Consider the following 15206-nt stretch of genomic DNA (forward strand, 5'->3'; position numbering starts at 1 on the left):
TTCAATATTCAGACCTGAGAAAATGTAATGCATTTCATAATGTAATAATGCTTTATAAGATATGTAACATATAATATATGCTGTATATGTTAAAAGGTGTAATATGAATAAGGCTAAGCATGTAGGTTTAAAACTTTTTGTTTATTCAATCACATTTTGTTATTTGCGCAGGACAACCATTTCAATGAAAAATAAGTGTAGTAATATACAGTGTAAACTTTGACTAAATGGACCTCCTGAAATCAAGTTGACTATCTCTGCTCTACGACATGTTGGTCTCACAAGAGTCAGGCTGCAGAATCTTCAGTGTAACAATGAAATGCACTGATTTTCTGAACCAGGGGTAAAAAAAGGCGTAGATCATAGGATTTAGACAAGAATGAAACGAGTATAAATTTGTTACAAAAGTGTACAAAGCAGATGAAGTATTTATTGAGTTGTCTTGACCTGTAAGAGCCACACAGTAATATGGGGAGAGACACAATAGAAACAACTATAACAACACCAAGAGTCCTGGCTGCTTTCAGTTCAGATTTTTTAGCTGTGACTTTAACTGAACGCTGCAGTGAAACAGCTGCAATGTGAGACCTCATGGCTCGAGCCTGAGTCACAGCCACAACAAATACTCTCATGTACAAAACTAGAATTACAGTGATGGGAGCAATGAAGGTAAAAACAGTATCTGCAAGTTCAGCAATATAGTTAGTGACAATAACACACTCACCAACACAAGACTTAAATCTACCTGGTTGATGCAGGCTATCCTTTATAATCAGACTTTGAAAGATTATAGAAAACATCCAACACAGACAAACATAAATCTTAACTTTGTTTTGTGTGATTTGATTGGAGTAATGCAGAGGAACACAAATAGCCACATAGCGATCAATAGATATAAGAACCATGGTTCCTACTGAGGCCGAGGAAAGAAAATATGCAAAAATCTGACACAGAGAACACATGAGGTCACCGAGTAACCAACAACCATCAATGAACATTATTTGAAAGAGCAACAATGGACCCACAAGGAAATCGGAGACAGCCAGAGAGAGAAGGAGGAGGTTGGTGGGAGTGTGGAGCTGCCTGGAGACAAAGACCAGCAATAGATTTATCATTATTAATAAGATCAATTATCAGTCAGATAAAAACAGACGTAACAAAGACTGAAATATAAAAACATTTGGAGCAAAAAACAGTTTCTATGAAATAAGTGGATACTTGAAGTGGGAGATAGAGATGATGACCAGCAGGTTGAGAAATGTAGTGAGCACAGAGATAGAGAACAGCAGGATGTAACTCAGCAGGGTCTGAAAGTGAGGACGCTTCGGCTTCATACAGGAGGAGTTGAGGAGCTGTGGAAAGCACAGTTCAGTTTCCTCCAAGGTCTCCATCACTAGAGAGGAGAAGCTGCTGAAGTCTGGCAGCTTGTTGACTAAAACTTTCTGTCACACATCTGATTTATGTCTACCTTCCCCTCCCTCCTCATGTTCGCTCTTCTTTCTCTCTTTAGGGCAGTGAATGAGACATGTTAGAACAGTTTTGCCCTTTTGCACTCAGCAGAGACAAATCCCACTTACAGAACATGATATACAAAGTTATGGTGACATCTGTACATTTACATGTTAATTAGAATTAAAGTTCATTCAACTTACTGAGCTGATATATTTTATTTAAACACTGGTCCCTGTGTGGTTTTATGTTGGCGTATGCTTTTACACATTCCTGTGTCACGAGCTGGATGAAGGACTCCATGGCCAAAAGTAAAATGAAGTACAGGAAGAGTTTAAGGTTTTTATTAACAACAAGGGAATAAGTCCGATGGATACTTGTAGGAAACATGTCAGTGCAGAAGATTGTGGGTGAACCAGAAGTAGTTGGTGACAGGAAGTGGTGGTGTGATGTCACGGCCAATATGGCCGACCAACAGAGAGCACGTGGAGTAGATGGAGCCAGTGAATGCACGGAATGGCGGCTGGCAACAGTGTAATGAGTCCAGGAGAGTGATAACAATTTGCAGAAGTATGATGGGGGAAACAGTCCAAACCCAAATACTTTTGTGATGACAGAATCCACCGTCCAATACAAAGGGTGAAAATAAAGTCTGGTGATAGGTACCGGGGCAGAACAACAATAAATCCAGCACGCTAAAATTCATGGTCAGGAGCAATCCAGGTCAAACACAGCAGGGCAGTTCATTGATAGGTCCAGCAGGCAAAATCCACAATAGCAAAGACAGTCCAGGCCAAAACACTAAGGATATCCAAACAGTCCGAGCAGGGAAGGGAACAACGAGGGAGAGAACAGATTAGGGAAAAAAGCACTCACAGTAAGGAGGAAACAGGATCAGGTCAGGCAGGGTCAGTCAGTGAGGGAAATCAGGTAGAGACTGGGTAGAAGGGGTGCGGGTCCAGGAAGGGGAAACAGGCAGGAGCAGGAACAGGTCCAGTACTGTGAGCAAAGAAGGAGGACAAGGAGAACACAGAGCAGGAGGGTTGAACTCACAGATCCAGAGGGTCAGGCAAGAAGGTAAGGCTGGGAATGAGGTCCGACTATCTGGCAGGGGAGGAAGGTGAGGTCTGTATATGTAGTCTGGGGGAAATCAGGTGCGGCCAATAAGGTGAGTGAGGGTAATTAGGCTGGGAGAAGGAAACAGGAAGTTGTCAAAATAAGGGCATGGGGGAAAGACAGGCAGCAAGGAGGATGGAATCGTGACATTCCTGTATGATTCTAACAATAGCTAAATATTTTTACTATGAAACACTTCCTTATGAATTTCTTCAGAAATGATTCGTGGTAGTGTTTGAACTTTTTAAGATAAAGATGAATTTACTTTGTGCTGTGGAGTGGGAGCTGCCTTAATTAAAACTCTGTGACACTTCAACATGTTGCATACAAACTGAAGTTTTAACGTAAACAAGGCCTTGTTCGGCCCAGACTCCATCACTGTAAATTACCTTCTAGGCAATAAATCCCAGTGTTGTTTGTGATTCAAGACTAAAATTTAATAAATACATGCAAAACTAAATTGTTCCTGTCAGTAAAAGATGTAAAGCCGTAAAGAGGTGGACAGAGGGTGCACACTTTGCCCTGCTGGGTTTGCTATGAAGATACATATTGGAAGTAAAAGAAAACCTCACGGTGAGGACACTGACGGACTGATGAAGTGCATCAATGACTACATTCAATTTTTGTGTGGACACCCACCGACTTACAAAAAACATTTGCTGCTTTCCAAACAACAAGCCCTGGGTCACTCAAGGCATCAGAACCATCCTGAATGACAGAAAGAAGGCATTCAGATCAGGAGACAGGGAGGCAGCAAGGAGGGTCCAGACACTGATGTCTGTCAGGTTCAGGGAGGGGAAGAAGGCTTACAGGAGAAAACTGGAACAACGCCTTCAACAGAACAACACCAGGGAGGTGTGGAGGGGCATGAGGACCATCACTGGCTACAAGTCCAGCAGCCAGGAGACTGTGGGGACAGTGGACCGGGCCAACGAAGTAAATCATTTTTTCAATCGATTCCAGGCTGAGCCACAGAGCCCACTGCAGTTCACTAATGGCTCCTCAGTCCCTCCACCACGACTGAGATAGACCCAAATGATCTCAGCTGAGCAGGTGAGAAGAGAGCTGAACAGGCTTCACCCCACAAACGCTGCAGGTCCAGAAGGAGTCAGCCCAAGGGTGCTGAAAGTCTGTGCTCCTCAACTCTGTGGTTTTCTCCAGCACATCTTCAACCTCACCCTTTATCTGGAGAGAGTTCCTCTTGGGTGGAAAAAGTCGTGCATGGTTCCTGTGAATAAGACGCCACGTCCCAGAGTCCTCAATGACTTCAGACCAGTGGCTCTGATATCACACATTATGATGCTTTTGAGAGGCTGATCCTGGAGTCCCTCCGACCTCTGGTCAAACCTTCACTTGACACCTTCCAGTTTGCCTATCAACACCAAGTTGGAGTGGATGACGCCATCATACATCTGCTCCATCGCACCTACACCCACCTGGACAAGCTTGGGGGCTTATTGAGGATCATGTTTTTAGATTCCTCCTGTGTATTCAACACCATTCGGCATGCACTGCTGGGAGTGAAATTAAAACAACATGCAGGTTAACACTCCCCTGATTTCTTGGATCATGGACTACCCCACTGACTGTCCACAGTACGTCCGGCTGCAGAACTGTGTGTCTGACACTGTGGTCTGTAGCACAGGTGCTCCACAGGGGACAGTTCTGTCTCCATTTCTCTTCACCCTGTACACCTCAGACTTCAGGTACAACTTAGAGTCCTGCCATCTTGAGAAGGTCTCTGATGACTCTGCAATCATAGGATGTATTAAGGGTGGAGATGTCCCAGAGTACCAGAGGGTGGTGGACAGTTTTGTTGACTTGTGTTAGGTCAACTACTGTACCTTCAACTGAACATCAATACAACAAAGAAGCTGGTGATGGACTTAAGATATCTGGGAGTCCTGTCATTCCTCTCTCTATACAGGGGGAGGAGGTGGAGATGGTGTCCGAGTACAAATACCTGGGAGTGTATTTGAACAACAAACTGGACTGGACTAAGAACTCAGCAGCACTGTACAAAAAGGCTCACAGCCTGATGTAATTTCTTAGGAGACTCAGGTCCTTCAACGTCTGCAGCACCATGCTGATGATGTCCTATGAGTCTATGGTTCCAGTGTCATCTTCTATGCTGTGGTCTGCTGGGGCAGCAACATGAAGGTGGCAGACACTAACAGGCTGATCAGGAGGGCTGGTTCTGTTCTGGGGGTGGAGCTGGACCCTCTACATGTTGTAGCTGAGAGGAGGATGCTGTCCAAACTCCTCTCAGTCCTGGACAATCCCTCCCACCCACCAACTGCACAGTGTGTTGGCTGGACAGAAGAGCACGTTCAGCCAAAGACTTTTTAACAATAATTGCTCCACAGAGAACCACAGGCGGTTCTTCCTACCTGTGGCCATCAAGCTCTATTATTATATACAATTACTCCCCCCTCTGTAAGGGGTGGGGGAACTGACAATTTCTTGACATATAACTGCGGTCATTCCATCCTGGACTATAAATATTAAGTCATTTTCATTCATCTCACATATTCTGTATATATATATATTGAGTTCTCTCTGTTGATGTTATTGTGTATTTATGTTGGTTTTGACCCTTCCTGGTTGTGGTTCCCTTTCTGTCTGTTTTAGGAACATCGCAATGAGGCAAAACAATTTCCCTCTGAGATTAATATAGTTGAATCAATTTTCGACCTGACATTATCACAATTTATCAAATTAAATGACTGTCCGAGCATGATCAATGAACACCTGCACATCTATTGGGTAAAGAACTATTACAACATTCAAACTGGGAAATTCATTGTTTCTTTCTTACACTAAATGAGATTAGTAACATGAAGACAAGATGTGAAAAGGTGGAATAAGGCTAAGCATGTTATGTTGGTGTAAAATAGTTTTTAATTCAATCACATTTTGTTGTTATCCAGGATTATCAGTTCAACAGACAATTTAAATGTTTTAATATGATTTAAAGATTGAATATTCAATAAAACATTAGTGTAGTAACACACAGTCATGAACTTTCAATAACTTCAGCTTCTGAAATTATAGTTGACTATCTCTGCTCTACGACATGTTGGTCTCACAAGAGTCAGGCTGCAGTATCTTCAGTGTAACAATGTAATTCACTGATTTTCTGAACCAGGGGTAAAAAAAGGCGTAGATCATAGGATTTAGACAAGAATGAAACGAGTATAAATTTGTTACAAAAGTGTACAAAGCAGATGAAGAATTTATTGCATTGTCTTGACCTGTAAGAGTCACACAGTAATATGGGCAGAGACACAATAGAAACACAACTATAACAACACCAAGAGTCCTGGCTGCTTTCAGTTCAGAATTTTTAGCTGTGACTTTAACTGAACGCTGCAGTGAGACAGCTGCAATGTGAGACCTCATGGCTCGAGCCTGAGTCACAGCCACAACAAATACTCTCATATACAGAACTAGAATTACAGTGATGGGAGCAATGAAGGTTAAAACAACAACTGTAAGACCAAAGATATACCTATTGACAATGACACACTGACCAACACAAGACTTAAACCTACCGGGTTGTTGCAGGTTATCCATCACCATCACGCCTTGAAAGATTATAGAAAATATCCAACACAGACAAACATAAATCTTAACTTTGTTTTGTGTGATTTGAGTGAAGTAATGCAGAGGAACACAAATAGCCACATAACGATCAATAGATATAAGAACCATGGTTCCTACTGACGCAAAGGAAAGAAAATATGCTACAAAATGAACCAGAGAACACATGAGGTCACCGAGTAACCAACAACCATCAATGAACATTATTTGAAAGAGCAACAATGGACCCAACAGGAAATCGGAGACAGCCAGAGAGAGAAGGAGGAGGTTGGTGGGAGTGTGGAGCTGCCTGGAGACAAAGATCAGCAATAGATTTATCATTATTAATAAGATCAATTATCAGTCAGATAAAAGCTTCAGTTTCAATAAAATAGGTGGATACTTAAAGTGTGAAATAGAGATGATGACCAGCAGGTTGAGAAATGTAGTGAGCACAGAGATAGACAACAGCAGGATGTAACTCAGCAGGGTCTGAAAGTGAGGACGCTTCGGCTTCATACAGGAGGAGTTGAGGAGCTGTGGAAAGCACAGTTCAGTTTCCTCCAAGGTCTCCATCACTAGAGAGGAGAAGCTGCTGAAGTCTGGCAGCTTGTTGACTAAAACTTTCTGTCACACATCTGATTTATGTCTACCTTCCCCTCCCTCCTCATGTTCGCTCTTCTTTCTCTCTTTAGGGCAGTGAATGAGACATGTTAGAACAGTTTTGCCCTTTTGCACTCAGCAGAGACAAATCTCACTTACAGAACATGATAAAGAAATTTATGGTGACATCTGTACATTTACTGCACATGTTAATTAGAATTGGAGTTCATTCAAGTTATTGAGCTGAAATGTTTTATTTGAACACTGGCCCCTGTGTGGTTTTATGTTGAGGTATGGTTTTACATATTTCTGTATGATTCTAACATTATCTAATTATTGTTACTATAAAACACTTCCTTATAAATTTCTTCAGAAATGATTCATGGTAGTGTTGAACTTTCTAAGATAAAGATGAATTTACGGCGTGCTGTGGAGTGGGGCTGCCTTAATTAAAACTCTTTGACACATCAACATGTTGCATATAAACTGAAGTTTCAAAGTAATCAAGGCCTTGTTCAGCCCCCATTAAAACCGTAAAGAGGTGGACAGAGGGTGCACACTTTGCCCTGCTGGGTTTGCTATGAAGATACATATTGGAAGTAAAAGAAAACCTCACGGTGAGGACACTGACGGACTGATGAAGTGCATCAATGACTACATTCAATTTCTGTGTGGACACCCACCGACTTACAAAGAACATTTGCTGCTTTCCAAACAACAAGCCCTGGGTCACTCAAGGCATCAGAACCATCCTGAATGACAGAAAGAAGGCATTCAGATCAGGAGACAGGGAGGCAGCAAGGAGGGTCCAGACACTGATGTCTGTCAAGACCAGGGAGGGGAAGAAGGCTTACAGGAGAAAACTGGAACAACGCCTTCAACAGAACAACACCAGGGAGGTGTGGAGGGGCATGAGGACCATCACTGGCTACAAGTCCAGCAGCCAGGAGACTGTGGGGACAGTGGACCGGGCCAACGAAGTAAATCATTTTTTCAATCGATTCCAGGCTGAGCCACAGAGCCCACTGCAGTTCACTAATGGCTCCTCAGTCCCTCCACCACGACTGAGATAGACCCAAATGATCTCAGCTGAGCAGGTGAGAAGAGAGCTGAACAGGCTTCACCCCACAAACGCTGCAGGTCCAGAAGGAGTCAGCCCAAGGGTGCTGAAAGTCTGTGCTCCTCAGCTCTGTGGTTTTCTCCAGCACATCTTCAACCTCACCCTTTATCTGGAGAGAGTTCCTCTTGGGTGGAAAAAGTCGTGCCTTGTTCCTGTGAATAAGACGCCACGTCCCAGAGTCCTCAATGACTTCAGACCAGTGGCTCTGATATCACACATTATGATGCTTTTGAGAGGCTGATCCTGGAGTCCCTCCGACCTCTGGTCAAACCTTCACTTGACACCTTCCAGTTTGCCTATCAACACCAAGTTGGAGTGGATGACGCCATCATACATCTGCTCCATCGCACCTACACCCACCTGGACAAGCTTGGGGGCTTAGTGAGGATCATGTTTTTAGATTCCTCCTGTGTATTCAACACCATTCGGCCTGCACTGCTGGGAGTGAAATTAAAAAACATGCAGGTTAACACTCCCCTGATTTCTTGGATCATGGACTACCCCACTGACTGTTCGCAGTACATCCGCCTGCAGAACTGTGTGTCTGACACTGTGGTCTGTAGCACAGGTGCTCCACAGGGGACAGTTCTGTCTCCATTTCTCTTCACCCTGTACACCTCAGACTTCAGGTACAACTTAGAGTCCTGCCATCTTGAGAAGGTCTCTGATGACTCTGCAATCATAGGATTAAGGGTGGAGATGTCCCAGAGTACCAGAGGGTGGTGGACAGTTTTGTTGACTTGTGTTAGGTCAACTACTGTACCTTCAACTGAACATCAATACAACAAAGAAGCTGGTGATGGACTTAAGATATCTGGGAGTCCTGTCATTCCTCTCTCTATACAGGGGGAGGAGGTGGAGATGGTGTCCGAGTACAAATACCTGGGAGTGTACTTGAACAACAAACTGGACTGGACTAAGAACTCAGCAGCACTGTACAAAAAGGCTCACAGCCTGATGTAATTTCTTAGGAGACTCAGGTCCTTCAACGTCTGCAGCACCATGCTGATGATGTCCTATGAGTCTATGGTTCCAGTGTCATCTTCTATGCTGTGGTCTGCTGGGGCAGCAACATGAAGGTGGCAGACACTAACAGGCTGATCAGGAGGGCTGGTTCTGTTCTGGGGGTGGAGCTGGACCCTCTACATGTTGTAGCTGAGAGGAGGATGCTGTCCAAACTCCTCTCAGTCCTGGACAATCCCTCCCACCCACCAACTGCACAGTGTGTTGGCTGGACAGAAGAGCACGTTCAGCCAAAGACTTTTTAACAATAATTGCTCCACAGAGAACCACAGGCGGTTCTTCCTACCTGTGGCCATCAAGCTCTATTATTATATACAATTACTCCCCCCTCTGTAAGGGGTGGGGGAACTGACAATTTCTTGACATATAACTGCGGTCATTCCATCCTGGACTATAAATATTAAGTCATTTTCATTCATCTCACATATTCTGTATATATATATATTGAGTTCTCTCTGTTGATGTTATTGTGTATTTATGTTGGTTTTGACCCTTCCTGGTTGTGGTTCCCTTTCTGTCTGTTTTAGGAACATCGCAATGAGGCAAAACAATTTCCCTCTGAGATTAATATAGTTGAATCAATTTTCGACCTGACATTATCACAATTTATCAAATTAAATGACTGTCCGAGCATGATCAATGAACACCTGCACATCTATTTGGGTAAAGAACTATTACAACATTCAAACTGGGAAATTCATTGTTTCTTTCTTACACTAAATGAGATTAGTAACATGAAGACAAGATGTGAAAAGGTGGAATAAGGCTAAGCATGTTATGTTGGTGTAAAATAGTTTTTAATTCAATCACATTTTGTTGTTATCCAGGATTATCAGTTCAACAGACAATTTAAATGTTTTAATATGATTTAAAGATTGAATATTCAATAAAACATTAGTGTAGTAACACACAGTCATGAACTTTCAATAACTTCAGCTTCTGAAATTATAGTTGACTATCTCTGCTCTACGACATGTTGGTCTCACAAGAGTCAGGCTGCAGTATCTTCAGTGTAACAATGTAATTCACTGATTTTCTGAACCAGGGGTAAAAAAAGGCGTAGATCATAGGATTTAGACAAGAATGAAACGAGTATAAATTTGTTACAAAAGTGTACAAAGCAGATGAAGAATTTATTGCATTGTCTTGACCTGTAAGAGTCACACAGTAATATGGGCAGAGACACAATAGAAACACAACTATAACAACACCAAGAGTCCTGGCTGCTTTCAGTTCAGAATTTTTAGCTGTGACTTTAACTGAACGCTGCAGTGAGACAGCTGCAATGTGAGACCTCATGGCTCGAGCCTGAGTCACAGCCACAACAAATACTCTCATATACAGAACTAGAATTACAGTGATGGGAGCAATGAAGGTTAAAACAACAACTGTAAGACCAAAGATATACCTATTGACAATGACACACTGACCAACACAAGACTTAAACCTACCGGGTTGTTGCAGGTTATCCATCACCATCACGCCTTGAAAGATTATAGAAAATATCCAACACAGACAAACATAAATCTTAACTTTGTTTTGTGTGATTTGAGTGAAGTAATGCAGAGGAACACAAATAGCCACATAACGATCAATAGATATAAGAACCATGGTTCCTACTGACGCAAAGGAAAGAAAATATGCTACAAAATGAACCAGAGAACACATGAGGTCACCGAGTAACCAACAACCATCAATGAACATTATTTGAAAGAGCAACAATGGACCCAACAGGAAATCGGAGACAGCCAGAGAGAGAAGGAGGAGGTTGGTGGGAGTGTGGAGCTGCCTGGAGACAAAGATCAGCAATAGATTTATCATTATTAATAAGATCAATTATCAGTCAGATAAAAGCTTCAGTTTCAATAAAATAGGTGGATACTTAAAGTGTGAAATAGAGATGATGACCAGCAGGTTGAGAAATGTAGTGAGCACAGAGATAGACAACAGCAGGATGTAACTCAGCAGGGTCTGAAAGTGAGGACGCTTCGGCTTCATACAGGAGGAGTTGAGGAGCTGTGGAAAGCACAGTTCAGTTTCCTCCAAGGTCTCCATCACTAGAGAGGAGAAGCTGCTGAAGTCTGGCAGCTTGTTGACTAAAACTTTCTGTCACACATCTGATTTATGTCTACCTTCCCCTCCCTCCTCATGTTCGCTCTTCTTTCTCTCTTTAGGGCAGTGAATGAGACATGTTAGAACAGTTTTGCCCTTTTGCACTCAGCAGAGACAAATCTCACTTACAGAACATGATAAGAAATTTATGGTGACATCTGTACATTTACTGCACATGTTAATTAGAATTGGAGTTCATTCAAGTTATTGAGCTGAAATGTTTTATTTGAACACTGGCCCCTGTGTGGTTTTATGTTGAGGTATGGTTTTACATATTTCTGTATGATTCTAACATTATCTAATTATTGTTACTATAAAACACTTCCTTATAAATTTCTTCAGAAATGATTCATGGTAGTGTTGAACTTTCTAAGATAAAGATGAATTTACGGCGTGCTGTGGAGTGGGGCTGCCTTAATTAAAACTCTTTGACACATCAACATGTTGCATATAAACTGAAGTTTCAAAGTAATCAAGGCCTTGTTCAGCCCCCATTAAAACCGTAAAGAGGTGGACAGAGGGTGCACACTTTGCCCTGCTGGGTTTGCTATGAAGATACATATTGGAAGTAAAAGAAAACCTCACGGTGAGGACACTGACGGACTGATGAAGTGCATCAATGACTACATTCAATTTCTGTGTGGACACCCACCGACTTACAAAGAACATTTGCTGCTTTCCAAACAACAAGCCCTGGGTCACTCAAGGCATCAGAACCATCCTGAATGACAGAAAGAAGGCATTCAGATCAGGAGACAGGGAGGCAGCAAGGAGGGTCCAGACACTGATGTCTGTCAAGACCAGGGAGGGGAAGAAGGCTTACAGGAGAAAACTGGAACAACGCCTTCAACAGAACAACACCAGGGAGGTGTGGAGGGGCATGAGGACCATCACTGGCTACAAGTCCAGCAGCCAGGAGACTGTGGGGACAGTGGACCGGGCCAACGAAGTAAATCATTTTTTCAATCGATTCCAGGCTGAGCCACAGAGCCCACTGCAGTTCACTAATGGCTCCTCAGTCCCTCCACCACGACTGAGATAGACCCAAATGATCTCAGCTGAGCAGGTGAGAAGAGAGCTGAACAGGCTTCACCCCACAAACGCTGCAGGTCCAGAAGGAGTCAGCCCAAGGGTGCTGAAAGTCTGTGCTCCTCAGCTCTGTGGTTTTCTCCAGCACATCTTCAACCTCACCCTTTATCTGGAGAGAGTTCCTCTTGGGTGGAAAAAGTCGTGCCTTGTTCCTGTGAATAAGACGCCACGTCCCAGAGTCCTCAATGACTTCAGACCAGTGGCTCTGATATCACACATTATGATGCTTTTGAGAGGCTGATCCTGGAGTCCCTCCGACCTCTGGTCAAACCTTCACTTGACACCTTCCAGTTTGCCTATCAACACCAAGTTGGAGTGGATGACGCCATCATACATCTGCTCCATCGCACCTACACCCACCTGGACAAGCTTGGGGGCTTAGTGAGGATCATGTTTTTAGATTCCTCCTGTGTATTCAACACCATTCGGCCTGCACTGCTGGGAGTGAAATTAAAAAACATGCAGGTTAACACTCCCCTGATTTCTTGGATCATGGACTACCCCACTGACTGTTCGCAGTACATCCGCCTGCAGAACTGTGTGTCTGACACTGTGGTCTGTAGCACAGGTGCTCCACAGGGGACAGTTCTGTCTCCATTTCTCTTCACCCTGTACACCTCAGACTTCAGGTACAACTTAGAGTCCTGCCATCTTGAGAAGGTCTCTGATGACTCTGCAATCATAGGATTAAGGGTGGAGATGTCCCAGAGTACCAGAGGGTGGTGGACAGTTTTGTTGACTTGTGTTAGGTCAACTACTGTACCTTCAACTGAACATCAATACAACAAAGAAGCTGGTGATGGACTTAAGATATCTGGGAGTCCTGTCATTCCTCTCTCTATACAGGGGGAGGAGGTGGAGATGGTGTCCGAGTACAAATACCTGGGAGTGTACTTGAACAACAAACTGGACTGGACTAAGAACTCAGCAGCACTGTACAAAAAGGCTCACAGCCTGATGTAATTTCTTAGGAGACTCAGGTCCTTCAACGTCTGCAGCACCATGCTGATGATGTCCTATGAGTCTATGGTTCCAGTGTCATCTTCTATGCTGTGGTCTGCTGGGGCAGCAACATGAAGGTGGCAGACACTAACAGGCTGATCAGGAGGGCTGGTTCTGTTCTGGGGGTGGAGCTGGACCCTCTACATGTTGTAGCTGAGAGGAGGATGCTGTCCAAACTCCTCTCAGTCCTGGACAATCCCTCCCACCCACCAACTGCACAGTGTGTTGGCTGGACAGAAGAGCACGTTCAGCCAAAGACTTTTTAACAATAATTGCTCCACAGAGAACCACAGGCGGTTCTTCCTACCTGTGGCCATCAAGCTCTATTATTATATACAATTACTCCCCCCTCTGTAAGGGGTGGGGGAACTGACAATTTCTTGACATATAACTGCGGTCATTCCACCATGGACTATAAATATTAAGTCATTTTCATTCATCTCACATATTCTGTAAATTGAGGTTTCTCTATTGATGTTATTGTGTATTTATGTTGGTTTTGACCCTTCCTGGTTGTGGTTCCCTTTCTGTCTGTTTTAGGAACATCGCAATGAGGCAAAACAATTTCCCTCTGAGATTAATATAGTTGAATCAATTTTCGACCTGACATTATCACAATTTATCAAATTAAATGACTGTCCGAGCATGATCAATGAACACCTGCACATCTATTTGGGTAAAGAACTATTACAACATTCAAACTGGGAAATTCATTGTTTCTTTCTTACACTAAATGAGATTAGTAACATGAAGACAAGATGTGAAAAGGTGGAATAAGGCTAAGCATGTTATGTTGGTGTAAAATAGTTTTTAATTCAATCACATTTTGTTGTTATCCAGGATTATCAGTTCAACAGACAATTTAAATGTTTTAATATGATTTAAAGATTGAATATTCAATAAAACATTAGTGTAGTAACACACAGTCATGAACTTTCAATAACTTCAGCTTCTGAAATTATAGTTGACTATCTCTGCTCTACGACATGTTGGTCTCACAAGAGTCAGGCTGCAGTATCTTCAGTGTAACAATGTAATTCACTGATTTTCTGAACCAGGGGTAAAAAAAGGCGTAGATCATAGGATTTAGACAGGAATGAAATGAGTATATATTTGTTACAAAAGTGTACAAAGCAGATGAAGAATTTATTGCATTGTCTTGACCTGTAAGAGTCACACAGTAATATGGGCAAAGACACAATAGAAACACAACTATAACAACACCAAGTGTCCTGGCTGCTTTCAGTTCAGATTTTTTAGCTGTTCCTTTAACTGAACGCTGCAGTGATACAGCTGCAATGTGAGACCTCATGGCTCGAGCCTGAGTCACAGCCACAACAAACACTCTCATATACAGAATTAGAATAACAGTGATGGGAGCAATGAAGGAAAAAACTAAAGTTGCAGGTCCAGCAATGTGGTTAATGACAATGACACACTCACCAACACAAGACTTAAATCTACCTGGTTGTTGCAGGTTTTCCTTCAGAATCAGACTTTGAAAGATTATAGAACAAATCCAACACAGACAAACATAAATCTTAACTTTGTTTTGTGTGATTTGAGTGGAATAATGCAGAGGAACACAAATAGCCACATAGCGATCAATAGATATAAGAACCATGGTTCCTACTGAGGCCGAGGAATTAAAAGATGCTATAAAAGGAACCAGAGAACACATGAGGTCACCGAGTAACCAACAACCATCAATGAACATTATTTGAAAAAGCAACAATGGACCCATAAGGAAATCGGAGACAGCCAGAGAGAGAAGGAGGAGGTTGGTGGGAGTGTGGAGCTGCCTGGAGACAAAGACCAACAATAGATTTATCATTATTAATAAGATCAATTATCAGTCAGATAAAAGCCGACGTAACAAAGACTGAAATATAAAAACATTTGGAGCAAAAAACAGTTTCAATGAAATAAGTGGATACTTGAAGTGGGAGATAGAGATGATGACCAGCAGGTTGAGAAATGTAGTGAGCACAGAGATAGAGAACAGCAGGATGTAACTCAGCAGGGTCTGAAAGTGAGGACGCTTCGGCTTCATACAGGAGGAGTTGAGGAGCTGTGGAAAGCACAGTTCAGTTTCCTCCAAGGTCTCCAT

At 42.8% G+C, this 15206-nt stretch overlaps 3 protein-coding genes across 3 annotated transcripts; all 3 read right to left on the reverse strand.

The window, feature by feature from the left end:
* Positions 1 to 5634: 5634 nt before the first annotated feature.
* LOC113173389 (trace amine-associated receptor 4-like) lies at positions 5635 to 6693 on the reverse strand (the record flags this gene model as incomplete). Its single annotated transcript, XM_026376804.2, has 2 exons — positions 5635 to 6457; positions 6551 to 6693. Coding segments are annotated over 2 exons (966 nt in total), but the record flags the coding sequence as incomplete, so codon positions are not given.
* Positions 6694 to 9859: 3166 nt separating this feature from the next.
* Positions 9860 to 10918, reverse strand: LOC113173390 (trace amine-associated receptor 4-like; the record flags this gene model as incomplete). Its single annotated transcript, XM_026376805.2, has 2 exons — positions 9860 to 10682; positions 10776 to 10918. Coding segments are annotated over 2 exons (966 nt in total), but the record flags the coding sequence as incomplete, so codon positions are not given.
* A 3157-nt stretch (positions 10919 to 14075) lies between these two features.
* Positions 14076 to 15206, reverse strand: LOC113173391 (trace amine-associated receptor 4-like). The gene is made up of 2 exons (XM_026376806.1): positions 15034 to 15206; positions 14076 to 14898 (listed from the first exon to the last, which is right to left on the reverse strand). Exons 1-2 carry the CDS (start codon positions 15204 to 15206, stop codon positions 14076 to 14078), a joined length of 996 nt encoding a protein of 331 aa, XP_026232591.1.

Source organism: Anabas testudineus, chromosome 21 (assembly GCF_900324465.2).
Source record: "Anabas testudineus chromosome 21, fAnaTes1.2, whole genome shotgun sequence".
NCBI classification, from domain to species: domain Eukaryota; kingdom Metazoa; phylum Chordata; class Actinopteri; order Anabantiformes; family Anabantidae; genus Anabas; species Anabas testudineus.